Genomic DNA, 21,260 nt, shown 5'->3' with positions numbered 1-21,260 from the left:
TTTTTTTTTTTTTTTTTTTTTTCAATTACAGTTCAGTTCTCAAACTGTTCAGGCAATGTGGAAGCATCCAGCCTGGGCTGTAGCTTCGCCCCTGGGATTCTCCCCTTCGGAACCGGTTCCGGCACCAGGACCTTCGGGCAAAAACAAGTCCTGGCAACTGTTTCATTCCAGATCGYGAGGGCGGAACAGGGCTTGGCTGCAGAGAAAAGAAAGAASGGAAAAAAAGCCCCAAAGCCCTTTGGTTTTGGCCCTTTTGGCACTTSCAGCGAGTCAGTGAAGGCAGCTCCATCCATGGGGTTTGCACTGCAGCAAGGAGCGGGACTCCGCAGAAAAGCAGCAATTCCCATGGGGAGCAGCCCGGGAAAATGTACAGCCGTGGGGCAGCTGCCACCAGCCTGAAAAGTGACCCCGGTGGCCGTATTTTGGGGGGCTGGGGTGGTGCTCTGCAAACCTACCTGCAATCGCTATTTGCTCTTGGCTCCCTTCTGCTTTTGCCGGTAGATCTCCTCCGTGAAGGGGCTGCGGGAGAAGGGCAAGAGGGAGGGAAGAAAAACTCGGGATAATCAAAGCTATGAAGGATTTCCTCGTCCTGCCTCTTCTCCAGGGCTCCCCTTTGGATAGGAAAACCTTCCCATTTCAAGGTAAATCTCAGCTGTGCCCAGGGCAGGAGCATCCCTGTGTTGAGCGCAGCAGGGCTCAGYTGGACCCCCTCTCCGTGACACCAAAGCCTTCCCGCTGCTACAAGAAAACCACCATTTCTGGGGATAATTTGGGGCCATTCGGTGCACGGCATCTGGGTGCAGCACAGTGGAGAAGCCCATGGAAGGGAGGCCAAAATGCAAGCTCTTTTTGGGGTGTCTCCCCAGGTGGCCCCAGGAGCTGTCCTGGCCTCCCTATTGYTCTCACCCATCCCAAAGCAGCCCCCAAAGCTGAGGAACCTTGTTTGGAGAAAACCAGATACGTGCACGAATTCCTAGAATCCAGCAAATCACCGGAGCGGCATCTGCCCCTTAGCAGAGTGAGCGAGGAACAATCACCTGCCTTCCTTTGCCCTCATAGAATTAATTGGAAAAAAAAAAAAATCCTCGTTTTTTCCAATTCCCCGAAACCCTGGGACTCAAAGATGGCAGCAATAATTAGAAGCTCTCCAGCTTTGCAGAGCTACTCACCCCTCGTAGAGCACCGCAATTGTGTAGGAAATTGCCACTACAGCCGTCAGCAAAAGGCCAGCTGGGCTCGCGTGCCTGTCGTGCAAGGCAAGAAGAGGGAGGTAAATACATGGGCTTAAGCAAGACACCGTTTGGGAAGAGAAAGGAGACATTTGGGGCCATGAGAGCCTCTTGTTCGTTAAAGAGAAATGAACAAAAGGTGGGTTTTTTTGGTGCTTCATGTTAACCGACTTGGGCTACGTGGAAAAGCCTCCTCCGCGGGCCAAGGAGATGTCTCTTATTTGGACCGGCACACATGTGYGCTGGTGGAGCTGCTGCTGATGCAACCTGTGCTCCTCCGGCTGGAGCCGAGTGGACGTTGATATCAACCCACGGCTCCCAGGGCACAGCGGGACCCGTGGGATGAGCTGGGGATGCAGTATCGCGGTTAGGACTTGGAGCTGGATCACTGCCATGGGCTGATGGCAGCGAAGGCAAAAAATAGGGATGGAAATGACCTCTATCCTCTGCTCCGTGGCTAGCAGGTGCTGGAAACGACTTCCATCCTCTGCTCCGTGGCTAGCAGGTGCTGGAAGTGACTTCCATTCCCTGCTCCGTGGCTAGCACGTGCTGGAAGTGACTTCAGTCCTCTGCTCCATGGCTAGCAGGTGCTGCTGGATCCATTGTCAAGCACCCAGCCTTCAGCAAACGTGACTTCACTGCACGTCCTGCCCGCCAAGCACCTTCGTTAGGGGGCTGCTAATTGCCTTTAATTAGCCACAGCTCAGCGCTGTGAGCGGGGTGGGAGCTGGCTGCACGCAGCAGCTTCCCACTGGGAATAAACACCTTGCAGGCCTTGTGGAACGTGGATCATCCCGGCCGCATGGAAAGACGCCTTCCAAGGGGGAGAGGTCCAAGCGTGTGTCCGGGATGCCCCCGATTCCTGGAGAGATGCATGCGGAGCGTCACCTTTCCGCTCCTGCTCCTTGGCACCAAGTTTCTTCCTCATTAGGAAACATTGGACACCTTCTGCATCTCCCGGCTGCCCGCTATTACATGCTTAGTCATGTCTCCTCCTTGATCCGTATCAGAGAGAACAAATTTGCATGATTGTTTGTTGACAGCRAGACCTTTAATTGGATCATTTGGCTGCAGCGCCAGCCCTGATTTACACAGCTTGTTGCCATGACTTAAAACATTTTCCCCATCCGAAGATACACAGAACCGTCCCCGCACGACTAATGCTTGATTTGTCTTGCAGAAGCTGCTGAACGCTTGACCAGGACAAGAAGTATTTGGGTAAATTGAGTTTTTTTCTTCTTCTCACAAGCCTGACCTACTTATTGGCAGCGGCTCATGTTGCAGCATGGACGGGGGTTCAAGGTGGGTTTTCTGGTGCTGGTTTCTTGCCACCTCCCTCCTCTCCTTTTGGGACGTTGCCTTTGGGGACCCGTGAGCATCAAGATTCAACCCTCCTTGGGCAGCGAGTGGCAACTCCAGCTTCAGCCCCACGGGGACACAGACTTGTTGCAACGACCACCTTGCAGGCGTGAAYATCTCCGGAGCCCTTCCAGCTCCCAAGTTATCCAGAAAAACCTCATTTATCACCCTGGATCCAGGCAGACGCATAGGGCCGATCCCGTGYGCACGGCGCAGGGGAGTCCCCTCCCCAAACGCCCCATCGCTCCCCGTGCGCAAACGGGGTCAAAACGGCACCTTGGGCGTCTTTGGCGCTCCAAGTTTATTTTGGCTGCGCGGCGGCCGTGCGTCGAGCCGGGGCTGTGTTTGCAACATCTTGGACGGGGAAAACAAAACAAGAGGGAAAAATAACAGCGGCTTTTGCTCCGCGCGCCGCTTTGGACGCTGGCTGTCAGTGCGGAGGGCAGGCTGCCCGGGGCGTCGCCAGGCGCGCTGAATTGTGCGGAATGTGCCCCGGGAGATGGGAATGAATCAATCCGTCTTGCTCCGAGGCCGCGATGCGCAGGGTGATGTGTGGCCGGGGGAGGAGACGGGTGCTCCAGACCCAGTGCAGGCTGCCAAGCACCCTGTGCCTTCCTGCGAGCTCCAGCAGCATTGCGGGGGATGCGGTGGACAACAGAGCAAGGGCTCGATCTGTTCTGCAAAGAGCTGGAGAATTTCTTTGACRCTGATCTTAATGAAAATAAAATAAAATAGCCCTTCCTATAGCTCCTCATGGTGAGGTGGCTCCTCCTGCTCCAGCACAGCGGGTTGCACCGTTGCGCTCGGCTGCAGGAAGGGCTTCCTGGGCACCCTTTCCACAGGTCCGGAGCCAACGGAGCGACCATGGGCTTGGCTGGAGGCCAGTGGCCCCAGTGCACGGCGAGCCCGGATGGCTTCCAWGGGACACAACAAGCGAACACTGGAAAAAGGCCATAGGCAGAAGCGGGGAACGTGCAGGACCAGAGAACCATGCACAGCTGAGCTGCAAAATGTGGCCTGGTGGAGACCAACCGCTTCATTCCCCTGCTAAGCAAGAGCGAGGGGCTCAACACCCGGCAAAACACGGGCTGACAGCCCACCGTGCAGCTGGGCCTCTCACTCCTGCACAAGTAAATCAAAAGCGGTATTAAATAAAGCCACCTAAAACCCAACGCACAGAATATCCAGAGCGCGTTGCTCATTTGCTGCTCAATTACAGCCTATTCATTTCCTCAAGAGCCGGCTATTAAGCTGCGGCGCGGGAGCGTTTCGGCAGTGCTAACACTGCAGGGGGGACACAGGCGCTTTGGCTTCCTTGGATTTTTTTTCCAGCATAATTATGGGGCCAGGATGATCCCGGGACCCTGCTGCGGGACCCCTGGCACGAGTGTGGCCCTGGCTGTTGGTTTTTCCGGCCGCAGAGTGCATTGCTGCTGACGCTGCCCTCGCCGGCGCGTAGCCGCTGCGGCAACGGATGCCGAGTGCTGGAATAAAAGCAGGGAGCGCAGGGGCCGGAGCGGGGACTCACATGAGGGCCCAGCCCAGGTAGACGGCAGTGCTGCCCCAGTACATGGGGTTGTCCAGGACGCTGAAGGGGAAGCTCGTCACCTTCGCCTCCATCAGGATGCCGAAATAGTCACCTGCGGCGGGAGCAGAACGGGTTACTGTGATCCTGGGGCACCCGTGCATGCCACGGCCGTCACTGCGACGTGGTGGGGACGTCCCTGCTGGAGTCACCCCCAGGGACACGGCTCCTCGGTCCTGCGCCGATGGCTGGTGGCACTTGAGCCACCAACAGCCACGTGGGTGCAGAGCCAAGGAGGTGCCCAAGCGGGCTGCTGAGAGCAGCGAGCAGGCTGCTCCGGATCTACCGGCCTTTCTGGGATGGGCTCTTTGCCCATGGTTGGGTTCATGCATCGCAGCCACATCCCTCGGCACTCGCTTCAAGACAGGATCCTCCAGGATCCTCCAGGAGGAGGATCCCTCCAGCTCCCACTAGTAAATGCCCTTGCTGGAGCCACCCTTATCCCCAGCAATTCCCCCAGTTTCAGATTCCCAGGGTATTTTTCCAGTGCCTTGACCTCCAAACCCCTCAGTCAATGGCACATGGGTGACAGCAGGCACTTGTCCTCCAGAGCAAGCAAAGCTCTGAGAGCCTCCAGCCTCCAACAGCAGCCTCCAGACTCTGCAGCCCGTGAGGAGCTCGGAAAAGCAATGGAGAAGYAGGGAGACACCGCGCTGCCGGTGTCCAGGACTCCAGGACCGGACACCAGCCCATGTCACACGGACTGGGCCTGCCCGGTGCACCCAGCTTTGCTCCCGAGCCCGTGTCCCCTTCGTCCTTCTCCATGCTATCGCACGCCGATCATCAGATCAGTCGTTCCCCTTTCGTGGGGGGGTGGCCGGGATTAAGGAAGGTTGAGAAAGGGCTTGGAAATGCAGATAAAAAGCATTTCGGGAGCGCAAAGCATTCAAGGCTGTTATTATTACCTGCATTGTAGTGCAATTTCTTTGGCCTCACAGGGCGCAAAATCATTTATTTTGAAGGATAAACAGCACCTGCCCAATTATACCAAGCTTGGGGCTTTAACTACAGGCCACTAAGTGAGATAATTGCCTGGTACTTGTATTAAATGTTCCCGGCGTTACTTGGCAATGCATCTCCACAACGGTTGTGGCACAAAGCACCCCCCGGGGTCGCAGCCCATTTCGGCGCTTTCCTTGCCCCCTGCCCGGCTGCAAACGCCTCCTCCCCGGCCCTGCTTGCGCGGTGGGAGCCGCGCGAAGCCCCTTTGCAAGCAGGAACGAGCGCCCACGCGAAGCCCCAGGCCCTGTCGTGGGGATGCAAACCGGCCTCTGCATCCGCACACTTCAATGGAAATGACATGAGGGGAATGGAAATAATATATAACAGTATATATTTATACTCTCCAGCAGGTGCAATGGGAAAGGTGCAAGGGTCTGGASTGCACCAGGAACGGGCTGATGAGGTTTGGAATCTATACTGGGGTTTTATTTGCTGGAAGGCAGCATTCCCAGCACTGCCGATGAGCCAAGTCCTCACAGTGTCAATGGTCAGAAAATGGGGCAAATGGCAGCAAAAAAGAGGCTCTAAATCCCCAGCACCGCCGATGAGCCAAGTCCTCACAGCCACATTGGCCAGAAAATGGGGCAAATGGCAGCAAAAAGGGGCTCTAAACTAAGAGCTTGGCAAGCACCTGGTGCTTTCTGAATTGCTCCGACTGCCAGTGGTGGTTGTGAAGACCTTGCTGCAGAGGAGGAGGAGGAGGATGGACTGCCTGGGAGGAAGAGGACAGGCTGTGTTGGATCCCTGCTTCTCCCACACCTCTGGGACACAGGAACTGCGCAGGTACCTGCGGTCCCCACTGCATCCCGAGCATCCCAAACGCGGCAGCTCTGGCCTGTGCACCTGGGGGGCAACTCGGTGCCCAGATAATCCAGGGTCCTGGCGAGACCGGGGCTGACTCCAGCTGAGCGGGGCACGGAGCCCAGCTCTCCGCTCACCCCGAGCCTGACTCACGCGTTTGCTTTTCCCCGACAATTCAGGCCCAGCAGATGAATCAGACTTTACGTAAGCAACCAGAGAGCCAGCTAAACCTCGGGGAGCGTGCAACGAGCTCGGGAGAGGGCTCGGGAGCGCTCCAGGCACTCCGGCCACATCCCCGAGCATCACCCACGCTCCAGCAGTGGAGGAGCCGCCCCAGCTCCCGGCGTTCAGCGGGGACCACAGGTGATTTTGGGGTGAACTATAGGCAGGCAGCCAGAGCGCAGGCGCTCAGGGCTCTATTTCTGGTTGTCGGATCTTGGCCAACTCCAACCGTTACTCTGCAGCGGCCCTTGAAAACCAGGCAGGGTTATTACCGCCCGCTCCTCTTCCTGGAGACGCCGCGGGAGCTAATTGAATTTGGTTTGTAAAGAGCTTGCAAAAGCACAGCCTAAATGCAGTGTCAAAGCCGGGGCCGGGATTATTTCAGCCAGCAGGAGCTGCCCCTTTCCTTAGATATTTATTGTTCTCAGCTCTTATTTTTATGAATTCCTCGCATACCGGCGTGTTTTGAAAGTCAACAGCGCTAATAGAATTACCCTGCGGATGGGAAAGCAGGCCCAGTGGAAAATGCTTTCCTCCACAAAGCGGCAGATAAAAGCAGCCGTCACAGGCTGCCAACTTCAGTGCAGAGGGAAGAGCGATGGAGAGCGGCCTCGGTACGTGAGCCGAGCGGGCCAGGGCTCAGCGCGTGGCTTGGCTCACGCGGCAGCTCGMTGTTCGGCAGCTGGGCTTCACCACCAGACCCATTAGAGACTGTAATATATATAATATAAAAGGCTTTGAGGGATGTGTTTGTTGTTGCGTTCGGTCAGGCTTGTGCTGAAAATGGGGGGCTTGGGTCTGCTCGCTGAGCCCCCTTCCTGGGGGATGCGCCCAGCCCTGGGATAACGGGAGCTTTCCAAAACTGCAGGCTTGGCACTGCACTTGCCCCTGAATCACGCTGTCCCAAAGGCCCCGTCGGGATTAGAGGAGCCCTCTGCCTGATATCTGCATTTCTGGAGAAGCTAATGCATGCTGAAAAGCTTCGCTACCAACCAAGCACCCCAGCCACCCCATCAGTGCTCACCTAGGAACGTCCCGACGAAGCCCAGCGCCAAGAAGCTGGAGATGACGAACACAGTCCCGACGGCCAGGATGGCCAAGCCCAGGAGATACGTCCAGCGGCAGTCCAAGCCCTCCAGCCTGGGCTGGCTCTTCATGGCCTCTGTGAAGCTGTTGGAGAGACAACGGGGGCAGTTAAGAGCAGTCATCAGCAGTCACCCCAATGAGGCATGAACCACTTTGGAGGTCTTTGGTGTTTAGGGGGTCTTCAGGCACCAAGTAAATTCCCAAATGATATTTAAATCTCACGGCTGAGGGACCTGGATGATAACCTTGTTTTCTTTGGCGCTCACTCCTACTGTTTTTATTATCATTAGGGAGAAGCTCTTTCATTTTCCCTTTGCRCTGGAGCAAGGAAACAAAACAGGGAACAAAAGCAGAGGGATGGGGCGGGAGCAAGGAACCAGCAGCTCAGAGCTTTACACATTGCTCCCACACTGGAAATTCCCCGGAAAGGCCCTTTCCCTGGCAAAGCCGAGTGGGAGCAGCCCGAGGTCCCAAAATACAACCCTGAAAGCCCTGGCACCGGAGCGTGGAGCGAAGCCAGCAGGACCTGGCCGCCTTTTCCAAGCCCTTTTCCCTGCAAAGGGGCACGCCAAGAGCTCCTCAAGGAAACTGGGTCGCCGCTCCGTGTGCCCGGCTGGACGCRAGGGCCGCCGGCCGCGTGTCTCGCCCCCATTCCGGGCTTTTTTTGTTCCTCTTGGCCAAAGGAGGCAACGGGGCTGAGCCGCCCAATAGCTCCCAGCAGCAATCGCGCTGCAATAGGAGAACTGGTTTATTTAAAAACAACAACAACAAATAAAACCACCCTTAAAATTGCCCTGCCAATACCACCCATGGCTCTCCCAGCCATCATCCTCACAGCTTCCTTTGCCCGTTACGTCTGCACTCCATGCCTGGACCGCGCTATTGAGGTCAGCTTGGGCTGTTTGCATCCCGAGGGGCTGCTCGCTCCTGGGCTGGTCCCATTTCCAACATCGGCAATGGGATAACACTGGAAATGTGACCATGCCGGGGTCAGCTCCCTTCGCTTCCCATTGCTTCCCAGGAAAAGGGCGCGGGGCTTGGGGAACGCYGGCACGGTGACACTGCACGCCGACCCGGCCAGCGGAACAGGTTGTCACGTCCCATGTCACGCAGATAAAAGCCATAAAGCTCCAGGGCGGCCAACACGGTGCAGGCAGTCCAAGAGTTCAGGAGCTGCTTTGGCACGTGGGTGAGGAAAACCCAGGCGGTTTCGCGCCCGTGTCACGGGCAGGGAGCAGGCAGGTCCCCCCCGCTGCTCACAGGTCATTTGGGATCGCTTCTCAGAAATGAGGCAAGGCTGATAATGAAGCTCGGAGCGCCTAATTGCCTAATGAGCCCYGGATGGCTTCCCCTGGTGCCACCCGTTTGCAAAAGAGCTTGCGTGGGGCCGTGGTGGCTGATGTTGAGAATTCGCTGCTTGTTTTCCCCTCCCCTCCTTCCCCGGCTTGGAGCCTGCCAAAAAGGCAGTTTAAAAAGGAAAAAATCAAAAGAAAAAGAGAAGGAAGCAACAAGAGACATCCTGCAGGCTCCTCCACATGCCTTGGCAGCCCCTACTCACATAAAAGGCTCCAAAGGTGCAAAGAGGAGATTAAAGGAGTTTAAAGACTGATTGCAGCAGCCAGGGGGAGGAAAGTGGCTGAGCTGGAGTGAGCTTTGCTGTGTTGGTCCAGGCACGAGTGGTCAAGATTAAGCCTTGCCAAGGGCACGATGGCTCCAGTCTGGGGCAAGGGACYCTGGGCAGCCTTGGCCAGGCACTGCTGTCCCATGTGCCGAGTTTCYCGGGTGCATTTCAGAACATCCCCAAGGACCATCCTGCAAACATCCCTCTGCTTGCAGTCCAGGACTTGCTCCAAACCTACCGGACAACACGTGGTCCAGCTGGAGGGTGAGGGAATAACCCAAGTGAGTTAAAACACCCCAGCAAAATAAGCTCTGTGTTTCAAGCAGCCCCCTGCATCCTCTGGAGCCCTCCTGCCATCTCTCCTGTGCCGTTTTAATTAAGCAAAAAGTAAGAAAGAAGCAGATAAAAGGYTTTGCATGGTTTTTCACAGTCAACAAGCTGCCGCATGCGGGACCGACTGCAGAGCTGCTCCCTGCACGCATGCGGCTTCCCGCAGCAGAGCGTGCAGGCTGCAAGGGCAGGTCTCGGAGGTGCTTCTAGGAAAGCCAATCTTGGACCTACGGGGGCAAATTCCAGCCTCYGCGCCCGGGAAAACACCTTGAAGCCCTAAACAACCCGTTAGCCCTGGAGCTCGCTCAGAGTCTGCCCTGACGGGCAGCGTGGGAGAGAAAACCTGCCAGATTGCAGATAAACAGCTTCTTAACAACAAGCTTGATTATATCTCTAATTTTAAAGAATTAAGAAAACAAACAAACCAAAAAAACCAAAGGTTTTTTGCATGCAATCCCTCCCATGTATGCACCCTTCTTGCTGCTTGGGCTGCAAGCGGGGCTGTGCGAGAGCCTGGAGCAAGCAGAGCAAGCAGAGCGAGCAAGGCCACGGTGTTGGCGACTCCAGCTGTCCCCAGCGTGTCCCTGCCCCCTTACCAGTGGCTGCGCACGCAGTTGAGCAGCAGGATGACGGTGCCCAGGCAGTAGCAGGCGGTGCGTGGCGAGCCGAGGGCGCTGCTCAGCGCGCGCGTTTTGTGCTCCCATCTGGCTACCTGGGGAGACAACAGAAGAGCAACGCGGTGCGTGGAGGTGCCGCGATGGGGAGAAGGTGCCAGGGTGGACACAGACCCCGGGGAAGCAAAGGTCTGGCCCTCAGGGTGCTCTGACATGGGCAGATGTTGCAGACAGATGTGCATCCAGCTGCAAGCATCACTGCTAGCAGCAACCACGCCAGGCTGACCCAACTTGCTGCATGCAAACCCCTCACCTCGAGCTCACCAAGCTCCTTCAAACTAGAGTGCAGGCTCTTAGCTCCATTTAGCAGCAAAACATCAGCAGCAAAGGGGGACTTTGAGGGTCCCCCTTCCTTCTCCGGGCCAATGCCGGGAGCCGAGTGCCGTGGGGGGCAGCGGGAAGCCGTGCCGAGCGGGGCGCTGATTGCACACGCCGCGGGCTCATTCAATTAGTTATGCAATGATTGCTCCACAATTACCAAGCCGCTCGTGGCGGCGTGCGCGGCGTCGGTGCCTTTTCCTGGCTGGCCTCAATGGTTTGCAGCCRAAATTGAATTTAAGGCGTTGTGCGTCACGCTGCTGCTAAAACGGGAAGCAGGAATGGGAGGGGATGTTGCTACCTCTGGAAAGCAAAAAATGTGACCGTGCAGGTGACAGAGTCCCAGCCAGAGGACGTAGCCACAGGCTGCTCGTACAAATTCCCTCATTCCCTGCAAAACTTGCAYCGGGCACAGGATGTTGGCCGCTCACTTCCCAGAACGTCCCGGTGGAGCGGTTGCAAAGCGCATCGAAGTGGGGCGGCTTCCCGCGCGCTCCGGCTGCTGGCATTCCCGAGCTCCCTGGCCGGGACCGAGGCGCCGTCGGAGCTGGGCTTGTGCTGCTGCTTTGGAGCAATTAATTGGTTCCGGTTCTGATTCCTGGCTGGGAGCAACTCATTAGCTCTGGCGTGCTCCTGGCTTGCTAATTTTAGGCGCTCCTGGCTAATATTAGCTCCCAGCCAATGCCTGGCTAAGCGGCTGCCTTTGTATTTTTAGTAAACGAGAAGATGATGTGGGKTTTTTTTTTTCTTAATTTTCTTTTATTGATTGCATGATGGATGCAAATGATTCCGTCAGCCTCTGGAGGGGCCAGGAAAGGCTCCGTGCCGTGGCAACGGTGCGGCACGTTCCCCATCTCCCTACTTGCAAACGGAGCATCTTGATTTTCCCAGAGGTGAAATGAGAAGCAATTCGAGCCCGCTTTCCCCAATACTCTGAGTTTTCACTTTAGGAAGCCTTGTGATGGTGGCGAGTATAGGTGTATATATATATATATATTTAAGATTTCCTGCCTGCTGCAGCGCTTTTACCTTTTGGGGCAGGATGAAGCTTCCTAAGCCGCGAACATCCCTTGCAAAAGCACCCTGGCCTCACGGACCTCTCTCTGCCATCGAGTAAGGGGAAATGCGCCCAAATGGGGCGAGCTACAGACGCACGGATAACCCAGCCCAAACTGCCAACATCAGGACAAAAAACCCCCAACTTTCCACCCTTCTCCTTCACCCCGGTGAGCAATTAGTGTCACGGAAGAGCGGGAAAGATGCCCATTTCACCCGCGGGGACCGGAGGCACAGCACAAACCCAATTTTTATCTCCGGAACGTGGTACTAAAGACCACAAGGCTGATTCCCCGCTTCCCAGGCGCAGCGCTGGGCACACAGCATGGCTTTTCCGAAGGCATGTGCCGAGCAGCCCCGGGGAGCGGCGTGCCGCCGGCAGYGGGAACATGATTAGCGGCAGCTCTGGGCAGCGAAGGCAGGAGCGGGAGAACAGAACAAACCGCGGTTTAATTTGTACAAGCTGGTAATTACGGTCGCTATCTGTCTGAAATCTCTATTGAGTTTATTTAAATATGTTCTCGGCGAGGGCCGTTCGGGCAGGGATTATCAAGGTGTTGCAGCGGAGGGGATAGCAGCGCGCGGCTCTCGGCAGATCGAGGGCTGATTAAGGAGGAATTAATTAGCTGCTTAAACAGCCCCTGCCCGGCTGCAGCAATTAGCTGCCACCTCCCCYTGGTCACGTTCCCGCGTGTGCGAGGCACGAGGCAGGGGACGTTTTCCCTCTTATGGCCTTTTAGTGGAATGGTCCCTCGTGCATYCTCCTGGCTACTGCATCCTAGGTGTTATGAGCCAGCAGTTCTCAGCCGTGCTCCTCCAGCCGCTGTCCTGGTGTCCACACATCCCTGGTGTCCAYGAGGATCCAGGGAGCCGCATTCCTGCTGGTGCCTCCTGGCTCTGCTTTATGGGATTGCATCCCGCGTGCCGGGCTCCGGAGCAACCTGCCTAGAGACGCRGCTCTTTCTCCGCAGGCTTCTCGATTCCCAGGCATCCATTAGAGCAAGCCCCGAGGCGCTAATGGAGCACGAAAGCTTCCAGAGGGCACTCCGCTAAGTGCTCAAGCGCTGCCAAGAGATGGGAAGCGACGGGCACCGCGGGCACGGAGCTGCTCCCACCAGCGAAYGGGACCTGGGAGCAGGATGCAACGCACAGGCAGGAGCTGGAAGCAAACGGCCACGTGCAAGTGCATGGAACAGTACCACAGAGGAGAAAAAGGCAGGTTGGCAGGTAACTTGGTGGACCAGAAGGTTCAAAAATCCTCAAAGCTTGCAAAAAAAAAAAAAAAAATATGGGAATGCAGCAATAGAGAAAGAAGCCAAGAGCTCAGCGGGAGCTCGCAGATCCAGATGAGCCAAGGGACTCAGCCACACAGCAAACCTGAGGTCTTCAAAAGCGCCAAGAGGAACCTTGCAGAAACCTTGGCCTCCCGCAACCACGTGGGGATTTTACCTTAAAAAAATACCATTTTGCAGCCCTTTCCGGGAAGGCGATCGCAGGGACGCGGCGCAGGTCACCTYGGCTAACGGCCCTGCGCGGGGCAAGCAAAACAAGCGGGCAGGTAAACAGAGCAGGGTTTCGTAAGGACTGGGTAGGCGTCACCTCGGAGCAGTCCCTCGGGATTACTTCCGCACGGAGCCTTTACCTTGGCTCCACTCATGATAAGCAGCCAGATAACGCTTTTCATTTCTCTAATAGTGTTTACGCCATCGGCCCCAGCACCATCTCATTAGCGGGTGGCAATAAAAACATGCCCTTGCTCGAAGCGCGCCGGGGCCCCTTGATGTTCCAAGCCGAATCCTTTCCTCTTCAATAAAAACAATTCCGACATGGAATACGGGCTCCTGCTTGCTAGCATTTTCCAACACAAAATCCGACCCCTTCCTCCCGGCAGCAGGGAGCTCGGGATTTACGTCAGAAAAGCTGGGAGCTGAAGGCAGATGATTTTGAGGAGKGGTTTTGAGAGCTGCGTTGGTTGATTTTTGATGCGCTTTGGCCACGGGGAACCATCCCGGATGGTCGCAGACCTTCTGCTGGCTTGTGGTCCTCCTGCCTAGCTCCAGTTCCCTAATCCCAAAAGGAATTCCTGGCAGAGCWGGGCAAGGTGCAGGTTGTGCCCGTGCGAGTGTCTGGGGTTATTCTGCAGTCAAGAGCTTTTCCATAGAGGGATGGGGAAACACTCCGTGTTTAAACCAGACCAGGTTGATTTTAAAAGTAAAAGTTATTTTAGTTGGAAGGAAATCAGTTTGCTGCAGCTCTTCCAATGCACCAAAGGGAGGTGGGGAAGGGTGGAAGCATCCCAGCATGGAAACCTTCAGGACCGACATCCACAAAGGAGACGGAGCCGAGCCAACCCAGCCTGGGAGCGTCCACGCTCCAAGCCGGACATCATCTCGGCCGCTCGTTTGCCTTAATAAGTTTGCCTTGATTCCAGCTCTRCCCAGCTCATTAGCCGCACAGCTGAACCCGGTACTAAACCAGGACCACTCTTATTGCAAGAAATAAATAATAAAATCGCCCCACGCAGCGGTTGTTTTCTTCCTCTAACGCAGGGCTGGGAGCATCTCGTGTATCCGCTAATGAAGTCCATTATAGGCCCAGCTTCCCAGCAAGTAAAAATTGCACTCATTAGCCAGCGGCCACCGAGAGACAGAAACACCCTTTCTAGCAGGGCTGGCAATAACAGAACGGCGAGTCCGAGCCCGGCTCTCCCTCCTGCAGTACCCAATGTTCTTCATTAGCATCCGTCCTGCAGCAGGTCGCAATTACACCCAGTAATTAGCGCAGGGGAAAGGAGCACTAGGTGCCGCGGCGGGTGCCGGCGGGGTGGCCGAGGAGTGAACGGGATGACGGGCAGGAACGTTTTAAAAAGATAAGCAAGATAAAAAGACAAGGGCAAGGACAAGCGGCGGCGGGAGGAGAATTGCAAAATCCTTGGTAATTTTTTGTGCTGAAGGGTAAAGAAGCACAACAGATAGTTCATTGCCTGCAATAGCATAACGACCAAGCCTTGGTCTGGCACCTCTTGGGCCATTTGCAAACAGCACCCAAAGTCAGGTCTGCTTCTCCCTGATTTTCTCGCTGCCTTTTTTTTGTGAAATTAGGCTTGAATTCTCTGGAATAAACCTGCCAGTGAGGACTTGTAGCACTGCTGTCCCTTTGGACAGCGTGTACCCGCTCCGCGCTCTCCCAAAGCCTGGCACGGGGAGGGGGACGGACTGCTACGAGTGGGGAGAAAAATAATAAATACACCTCGCAGAGCACAAAAGCCAGGAGAAACCCAACACCCCTTCGCAGCGTGGTGAGAGGTCGCTGGAAAAGCGGAGCAGGAGCGGGATTGCGCTCCGGGGCTGCCGCCCTCCTTGCTGTTCCGCTGAAGTTCAAGCTATCGAGTTGCATGTTCCCTGTCAACCGACCCGCGGGAACATTTCCCACGGAGCCGAGGACACGGGGCCGTGCGGCGCTGCTGTCGTCCGAGTGGCCGACAATAGCGCGGGACAACGTGATCTTTATGTAAGACGGGGCTTGCGCGCCCTGTCCCTGTTCTCCCGGCCCCGGGGATGAGGTGTTCGAAGCCGGGAGCTGCATCAGGAAGGGCTTTTTGTGCTTCTTTGGCAGCAATATCTGCACGTGTTTAATTTTTCAAGCGTTGCTCCAAGCCTCTACCAGGCTCCAAACAGCAGCTAAATCATATAGGGCATGTGGAGATGCCAGCTAGACCAATGCGTAAAGCAAAATAAAACCAACAGTAAGAGTTTGGAGGGTTAAATGCAATCACCAAGCCCCTTGAGGCTTGCTGGCATTAAAAATGGGATGTCTGGGGATGTTTATGGGAGGCCCCAGGTGCAAAAATGTGCCCTTATTTATGTATTTGATGCAAGRAACACAACCTGAAAGTCAGGCCAGGAATTAGTCACCATCCGAATGGGTGACCTGACAGGAGGGAGCTCCTGTCCATCCAAAGCCTCCAAGCCTGACCGGATAGGGAGCACGGGCAAGCCCTGCACACGGAGCCCCAGCCCGTATATACTCCATACGCTGCAGGAGCATGAAAGGGTATTTGCTGCACCTGGGGCAGCGCAGAGCCCGGAGCTGCGCTGGCTATCGGGAAAGGGAATAAGCAGGAAGGGTTTCTTGATAGGAAAGCTTCGTCATTAAATATATCATGGAGCATCTGCACTTATTCAGACAGGCTCGCCCCAGGGCAATCCGCTTTGGTCCAATTAGTGGGACTCTCTCAAGGAAAAACGAATCAATAAGAAGGGCAGAGACTCTGCACACAGCAGCACTGGTGGGGAAGAAGCTCAGCTTCGACCTCCCAAAAGGAGGTTTCTATGGCAAAGGAGAGACTCAAGCCAATGCAGTCACCCCAAAATGCCGAATGAGACCCAGCCCATCCGCAGATGGAGAGGACGAGGATGGTTCCTACATGGTCCTGGTTGAAGATGGACCACCCTGTGCAYGCAGGGAGCACCTCAGCAGAGCTGGAAGAGGGGAAAACTCCTCTCCTYGTGTCTGCCTTGGCCAGGGGATCTTGTGGGCCACGTGCCTTGGGCACAGRCCGTGCTGGGGACGGGGACACCAGCCAGGAGCTCCTGCTCCTGCAGAAAGAGGAGGCGGGAGGAGAACAGGCAGGAGAAGCATCTCCAGGGTCATCACAGCCGCACGGTCTTTTTCCTTCGCTAGACATGTCTTTTGTGCTTTTCTGGCAGGGTGCTGGTGCAATTACGGCTTCTTTTGTGCGAGACGCACAAACCTGGTAACGAGCCCTGCTCCTACCCAAGGAAGGAGCAGTGATGGCCAGGCTTTCCCCCAGTGCAGAATGTGGAGAAAGTGGCTAAATTTCCCCGTCTCAGCTTCGCCCACTCAGGGCCACCAGCTGCTCGCAGGCTGCTTTGCTGCCAGAAAGCACAAAAAGGAGCACATCCCAAAAGGAACGTGCCCACGCAGAGCACGAGCGGCAGCTCTCGCGGCAGGACAAAGCAGTCGCTGTGACCGGGGAGGGGACCGTGCTGCATCATCCCACTCCGGGGGAGGAAGCAGGGGCAGCAAAAAGCACTCTGCAAAAAGAGCAAGAAACCTCCAAACCCAGACAACGGGGTAAAGCAAAAAGATTTGGATTGCAATGACACAGGCAAGTCAGGAGCKGCAGCAAGCTCTCCTCTTACTCGTCCTCATGCATCCCCAGACCACTATTAGCCCCATGGAATCGCTGGCTCTCCACGCACGCAGCTCTTGCAGGCTAAACTCCTTCCTCTRCTCCAGTTGCGCTTTCGCCTTGCCCGGCGGGATGTAATTGCAATTTTATAGGTGAGCAGCTTTGAGCAGCGCCCTGTCAGCTGCCGCAGGCATCTCGCAGCAGCGTGCCGGGCAGGGGAGCAGGAGGACAGTGAGGACAGGACTCCTTGCTGCTCACAGCGCCTATAAATATCCCTCCGATGCATATGAAAACAAGGCTCTTACCCTAAACGTATTTTTTTTTCATCCTTTGTGCATATGCTGATTTACCACGGCGGGGCTGCTGGCAGACGGCAGGTTATTTTTGAAGCAGCAACAAGCTAAGTCTGGGATGTACAATGACACTGGGGTTCTAAACAAAAGCTGCATAAAGCTAAAAAATAAGGAAGGGGGAGGCTTCTCCAAGACCAACACTCCTGGGGGAACACAAGGTGGGAAGGAGATTGGGGCCTTGATTTAGTATCGCCAAGAGGATGCTTTGCCCTTCCCCATAGCCGTGACATATATATATATATATATATATATATGTATGTATATATATATGAATAGCTGGCATTCTCCTTGCCACAAGGGCTGAGACCCTCCTGCACTCGACACACTGATGACCCGCAGCCCTGCTCTGTGGCAGGAGGTTCAACGGCAGCGATCAGAGCCCCGTGGCATTTGCTACGAAATCAGCCTGGAGAGCCAAATGCTCCTGGTGTGTGTTTGGGCACCAGGTCCTGTATGGGAAGCATCGCCAGGAAATTCTGTTTGGGTCAGAAAATGGGAAAAATAGACAAAACCCCCAAAGCTTTGCGTTTTTGGYGGGTGTTGAAGGAATGAAAGTGGCTGTCGCTGTCCCCTTCCCCCGAGTTTAGCAAGAAGTGGTCAGAGGTAGGTGCAATCGGGCTGCCGGCGCCGGCAAAATTCCCCCCATGAGAGCTTCTCATCCACTTGGCAGGTTTCTCCAGGGGGTGAAGGAGACAAGGAAGGGAAATGAAAACCAAGCCAACCAAGAGGTCGGGTTTCATGCCTGGAGAGGGATGCAGGGCTCTGCCAGACCCTGTGCCCAGCCATCAAGCTCTTAGCCAAAAACTCGCAGTGTTTAAACAGCTGAGAGCAGCCGAGAGTGGAGACCCGGCCGTCCCGAGCAGCAGAAGACGCAATCTTGAAGGATAAACCGGACTTCGTGGGCCAGGGGGTTATTTGCTTCCAAATCCCACTAAGTTGCCCCAATTGCACTCCTTTGCTTGAAGCGCGTGGCTCYGTCGAGAAGTCACCAGAGGTGACGGCGAGAGCGAGCTCCCGGCGAGCAATCACGGACGCAACATTTTCAAATTGGTCCATGACGCCGGCCCCAGGGCTTCAAGAGCTCCCAATCAAGGGAAGGACGGACGCGCCGTCTCTCCCGCTTGCAGCCCACGTGCTGATGGACGTCAGGCTGCTGCCGCACTGAGGGAATCTCCAAAACACTTAATCCAGTAGCTGGATGAGCTGCAAAGCCCCGTGCGCTCCCCAAGGATGCYGGCATGCGGCTTATCCCGGGTTTAAAGCATTTGCTCCCTGCAAGTTGTTCCCTGTTTGCTATGGGCAGGAAATTTCTCCCAGCATCCGGCTTTCCTCGGTTTGCCCAAGCCCAGCACCGTGCCAGGAACACAGGGACAACGTGGGGCTTGGAGAGGGACACACCACCATGCTGTGGTTGCTAGCAGGGCTTTGGGACGCCGAGGTTTGACCAGTGCCACGTGATTTATCCACACAGGGAGCAGACATGGCTCCTGACACTATCCCAAAATCCAGAGTGGCTGCAGGAGCCGCTCGCTCACCTGCCAGGGCCTGCAAAGCTCCTCGCTCGCRGCCCCTGCGTCTTGCTTGCAGTGCCACCTGCCGTCACCTGCACTGCTGGCGCTGTCACATCAGCTTCCCCCGTCCTGCCACCGCTGTCAAACTCCCGATCCCAAAAGCCGCGCTCGTTCCCCTCCCACGAGTCCCGGATGCAGCAGCAGGAGCCAATAAAGCGCTTTTTACCTTTCCCTTTCATGCTGGTTCCCATTGAACCCTGGCTCTCCGGGGGCTACAGCCCGAATCTTCCCGCTCATTGATGCTTTGTGCTACATGACGGCTCCAAAGCTGAAATAATGCAGCACGTCCTGCCTCRTATTGCTGACGCCATAAGACTTTTTAATAACACGTTGCATGGAAAAATTAGGGAGGCTGCAACAAAGCTCTGCACCAGGGGCTTCCAAAGCAATGCACAACTCAGCCTCAATCTCCAAACCCTCGTGCTGGGAAAACGGGGCATTTTTAAGGAGAATCCCCAGGGGTGAAATCCCCCATAGGGATGGGGAGGGATTTTGTGGGAGCGTGCAAGGAGCAGGATCTAGGAGCGTGCTGCAAGGAGCAGGTTCCTTGCTCTGATTGCCGGTCTGAACTCCTCTCCTTGCCAACACCGTGTCCATTTGGGAGCGTTTCACCCAAATCAGGTGCTATTTGCAACAGCACGTGCCCGGGGCAGTGGCGAATGGGAGCTAAGATCCAAGGGGAGCCRGCGGGGGGATGCCGGATGCTCTTACCACGTTCCAGAAGAGCGGGTTGAAGGCGATGCAGAGCACGGCGGCAGCGAAGGCCCCGTCGGTCACATCCACGTAGCCGAAGAGCCGCGCCATGGCTCCCACGTCCACCTGTGGGGCAGGGGGTTAGCGGGGTGCGGGTGACACCGGGRCCAGGGGCCCGCGTGTCACCGTAATGCCACTGCGCGCAACCGGGCACCCCTCGGGGCGCTCCCCACGCATTTGCATTGGGAAAAGCAGCAAAAGGCTTTTCTGTCCTGCTTTAAAAAAGGAAAAAAAAAAAAGGCAAAAAAACTCAAAATCTACTTCCCCCCGTTTTTTTTTTCGCTTGAAAGAAAGACACTTTTTCCCAGGACAGCTCCCTGACACAGCCAGCATTTTCTCCATGCAATAAGTCACGCTGTTTCTCCCTCCCTGCCCCCTTTCCCTGCAGYGGTATTTGGAGGGAAAACAGCCAACACTTTATTTTCTTTTCTGCCAGAAACTTAGAAAACAAAAGGCAGAGCAGCCCAGCCCGAGCCCTTCCCCCTCTTGAGGCACAAGCGAGCGGGAGCGAGCGCGCAAGGTCTCAGCTCCCCAAACACAGCTGTGTTTGCAAGGCTGCGGGGACAGGGACAGCAAGGGCCGACCTGAGCGGCGTTGTGGCCTCTGTGCAACAGCTCCAGGAGCAAAATCCCTGTCGGGAGCACCTGGAGCGGGGCTGTTCAGGCCAATGCCTTGTGCAAGACTCAGCAGCTTCATAGGCTGCCTTTAAACCTAATTTTCTGGGGTGCCTCCATCCAAGCCCCGGGCACAGGGATGCAGCCGGTCCCCAAGAGCCATCCCTTGGAAAACTGCCCCCACTCCAGACCCCACTGCCCTCCTTTGGGCAGGACCATCCATCCTGGTGAGCTGGGCACCGGGAATGCTGTTGGTGCCGGGACCGAACTGTCTGGTCCCGCTTCAATTGCGGCATGCGGGGGACCAGGACAGCCTCTCTCCGCTCGCCGCGTACGGCGCCGCGCGCGCCGAACAAAACCTTCTTGACCTACTAACTGGCGGCACCTCGAACATTGCACCCACCTGCGTTTCCTCCCCACCGACAGCCAAATCCCGCCGGGCCGCCCGTGGGAAGCAGACTGGGCTGTGCCCACGTTGTGCTCTTAGGAACAACGAGGGAGCCCGTTGGGATGAGCTGTCTGTGCAAGGAGTGGAGAGGGCCAGAGAATGTGCAGGGAATAGGGTGCCCTCTTCCCCATGTAATTGTGGCTGCTGGATCCTTTGCGGTGCCCGGGCATCACCCCAGTGGCAGCCAGGTCCCTGCAGTGCCACGTTTCCCACGGGCTGGAATGCTGGCAGGAGCCAGAGGCGGYGAGTCCCAGTGGGAGGCTCCCTGGCACCCGGCGTGCCCAAACTTTCCCTGGACAATAGGAGCCGAAACCRTATCCGTGGCAGAGCCGGGCAGCTGAGGCGCACTGCCCTTCCCGGCCTGGCCCTGCCGGCCCCACGTACCTGACTCACCGCGGCCACTGGCATTTGGAAAAGGTCACAGCAGCCAAGCATGCAATATTGGCCCCAGAGCCAGGCGGAAGCGGCTCGGGGTGACCTGTCCCCACGCCAGGAGGGGCACCGCGGGTGCCCGGCGCCACTGAGCCTAGCACAGCCCCAACCCATGGGTGCTGCAAGTCCCGGTGCTGTCRCCGGGCTCGGGGTGCTCGCGGTGGAGCTCGCAGTCCTGGCATGTGTCGTGGTGCTGCACGTGCATCGCCGCCAGCGCCCGAGTTCCCCCATCCTCGAGCCAGGCCAAGCAGGTTCTTCCTCATCCCTCCGAATCCCTCGCCAAAAGCACCCCCGAAAGCYCCGGTAACGGCGGTGCCGTCGAGCAGCCCCGAGGTACCCGCAGGCAGCGGCGCGGGGGGCGCGGCTGGGCCGCCGCCGAGATTTGCGGCGTGCAGCGGGCCACACACCCCCGATAATCCCCGCTGCAGCCGCGCGACCCCCCGTCCTCCCGCCGCTCCCCCCCAAAGCGCAGCCCCCCACTCCGGGCAGCCCCGCCGCGCCGGCGAGGGGCGCCCGCCACCCCCTTCCCCGCCGCGGCCCTACCTCGCTATAATCCAGCTGGCCCAGAGCTCCGCAGCATTCCCTAGGGAAGCGCCAAGCGTCTCCCGGCGCCATGCGCGCCCGGGGCCCGGCGTCCCCCCGCGGCGGCGG

The 21,260-nt window shown here is 56.7% G+C and overlaps 1 protein-coding gene across 1 annotated transcript; it reads right to left on the bottom strand.

Annotated features, from left to right (window-relative positions):
* PEMT (phosphatidylethanolamine N-methyltransferase) lies at positions 1 to 21,233 on the bottom strand. The gene is made up of 8 exons (XM_026054193.1): positions 21,153 to 21,233; positions 19,074 to 19,181; positions 9,832 to 9,947; positions 7,223 to 7,368; positions 4,117 to 4,228; positions 1,170 to 1,244; positions 456 to 519; positions 1 to 196 (listed from the first exon to the last, which is right to left on the bottom strand). Exons 1-7 carry the CDS (start codon positions 21,222 to 21,224, stop codon positions 465 to 467), a joined length of 684 nt encoding a protein of 227 aa, XP_025909978.1. The 5' UTR covers positions 21,225 to 21,233; the 3' UTR covers positions 1 to 196; positions 456 to 464.
* Between the last annotated feature and the right edge of the window lie 27 nt (positions 21,234 to 21,260).

This window comes from Nothoprocta perdicaria, unplaced genomic scaffold, assembly GCF_003342845.1.
Source record: "Nothoprocta perdicaria isolate Ctin4 unplaced genomic scaffold, notPer1 scaffold_12, whole genome shotgun sequence".
NCBI lineage: Eukaryota > Metazoa > Chordata > Aves > Tinamiformes > Tinamidae > Nothoprocta > Nothoprocta perdicaria.
This window is presented reverse-complemented; position numbering and strand designations above follow the sequence as displayed.

What these genes read in the sequence shown, in the direction of transcription:
- PEMT (XM_026054193.1), bottom strand. Translation starts at nt 21,224, where the DNA reads ATGGCGCCGGGAGACGCTTGGCGCTTCCCTAGGGAATGCTGCGGAGCT. An exon ending in AACTGCGTGCGCAGCCACTG is followed by an intron (nt 7,369 to 9,831) that starts GTAAGGGGGCAG and finishes TCTCTCCAACAG; the next exon opens with CTTCACAGAGGCCATGAAGA. An exon ending in ATTGCGGTGCTCTACGAGGG is followed by an intron (nt 520 to 1,169) that starts GTGAGTAGCTCT and finishes CTTCTCCCGCAG; the next exon opens with CCCCTTCACGGAGGAGATCT.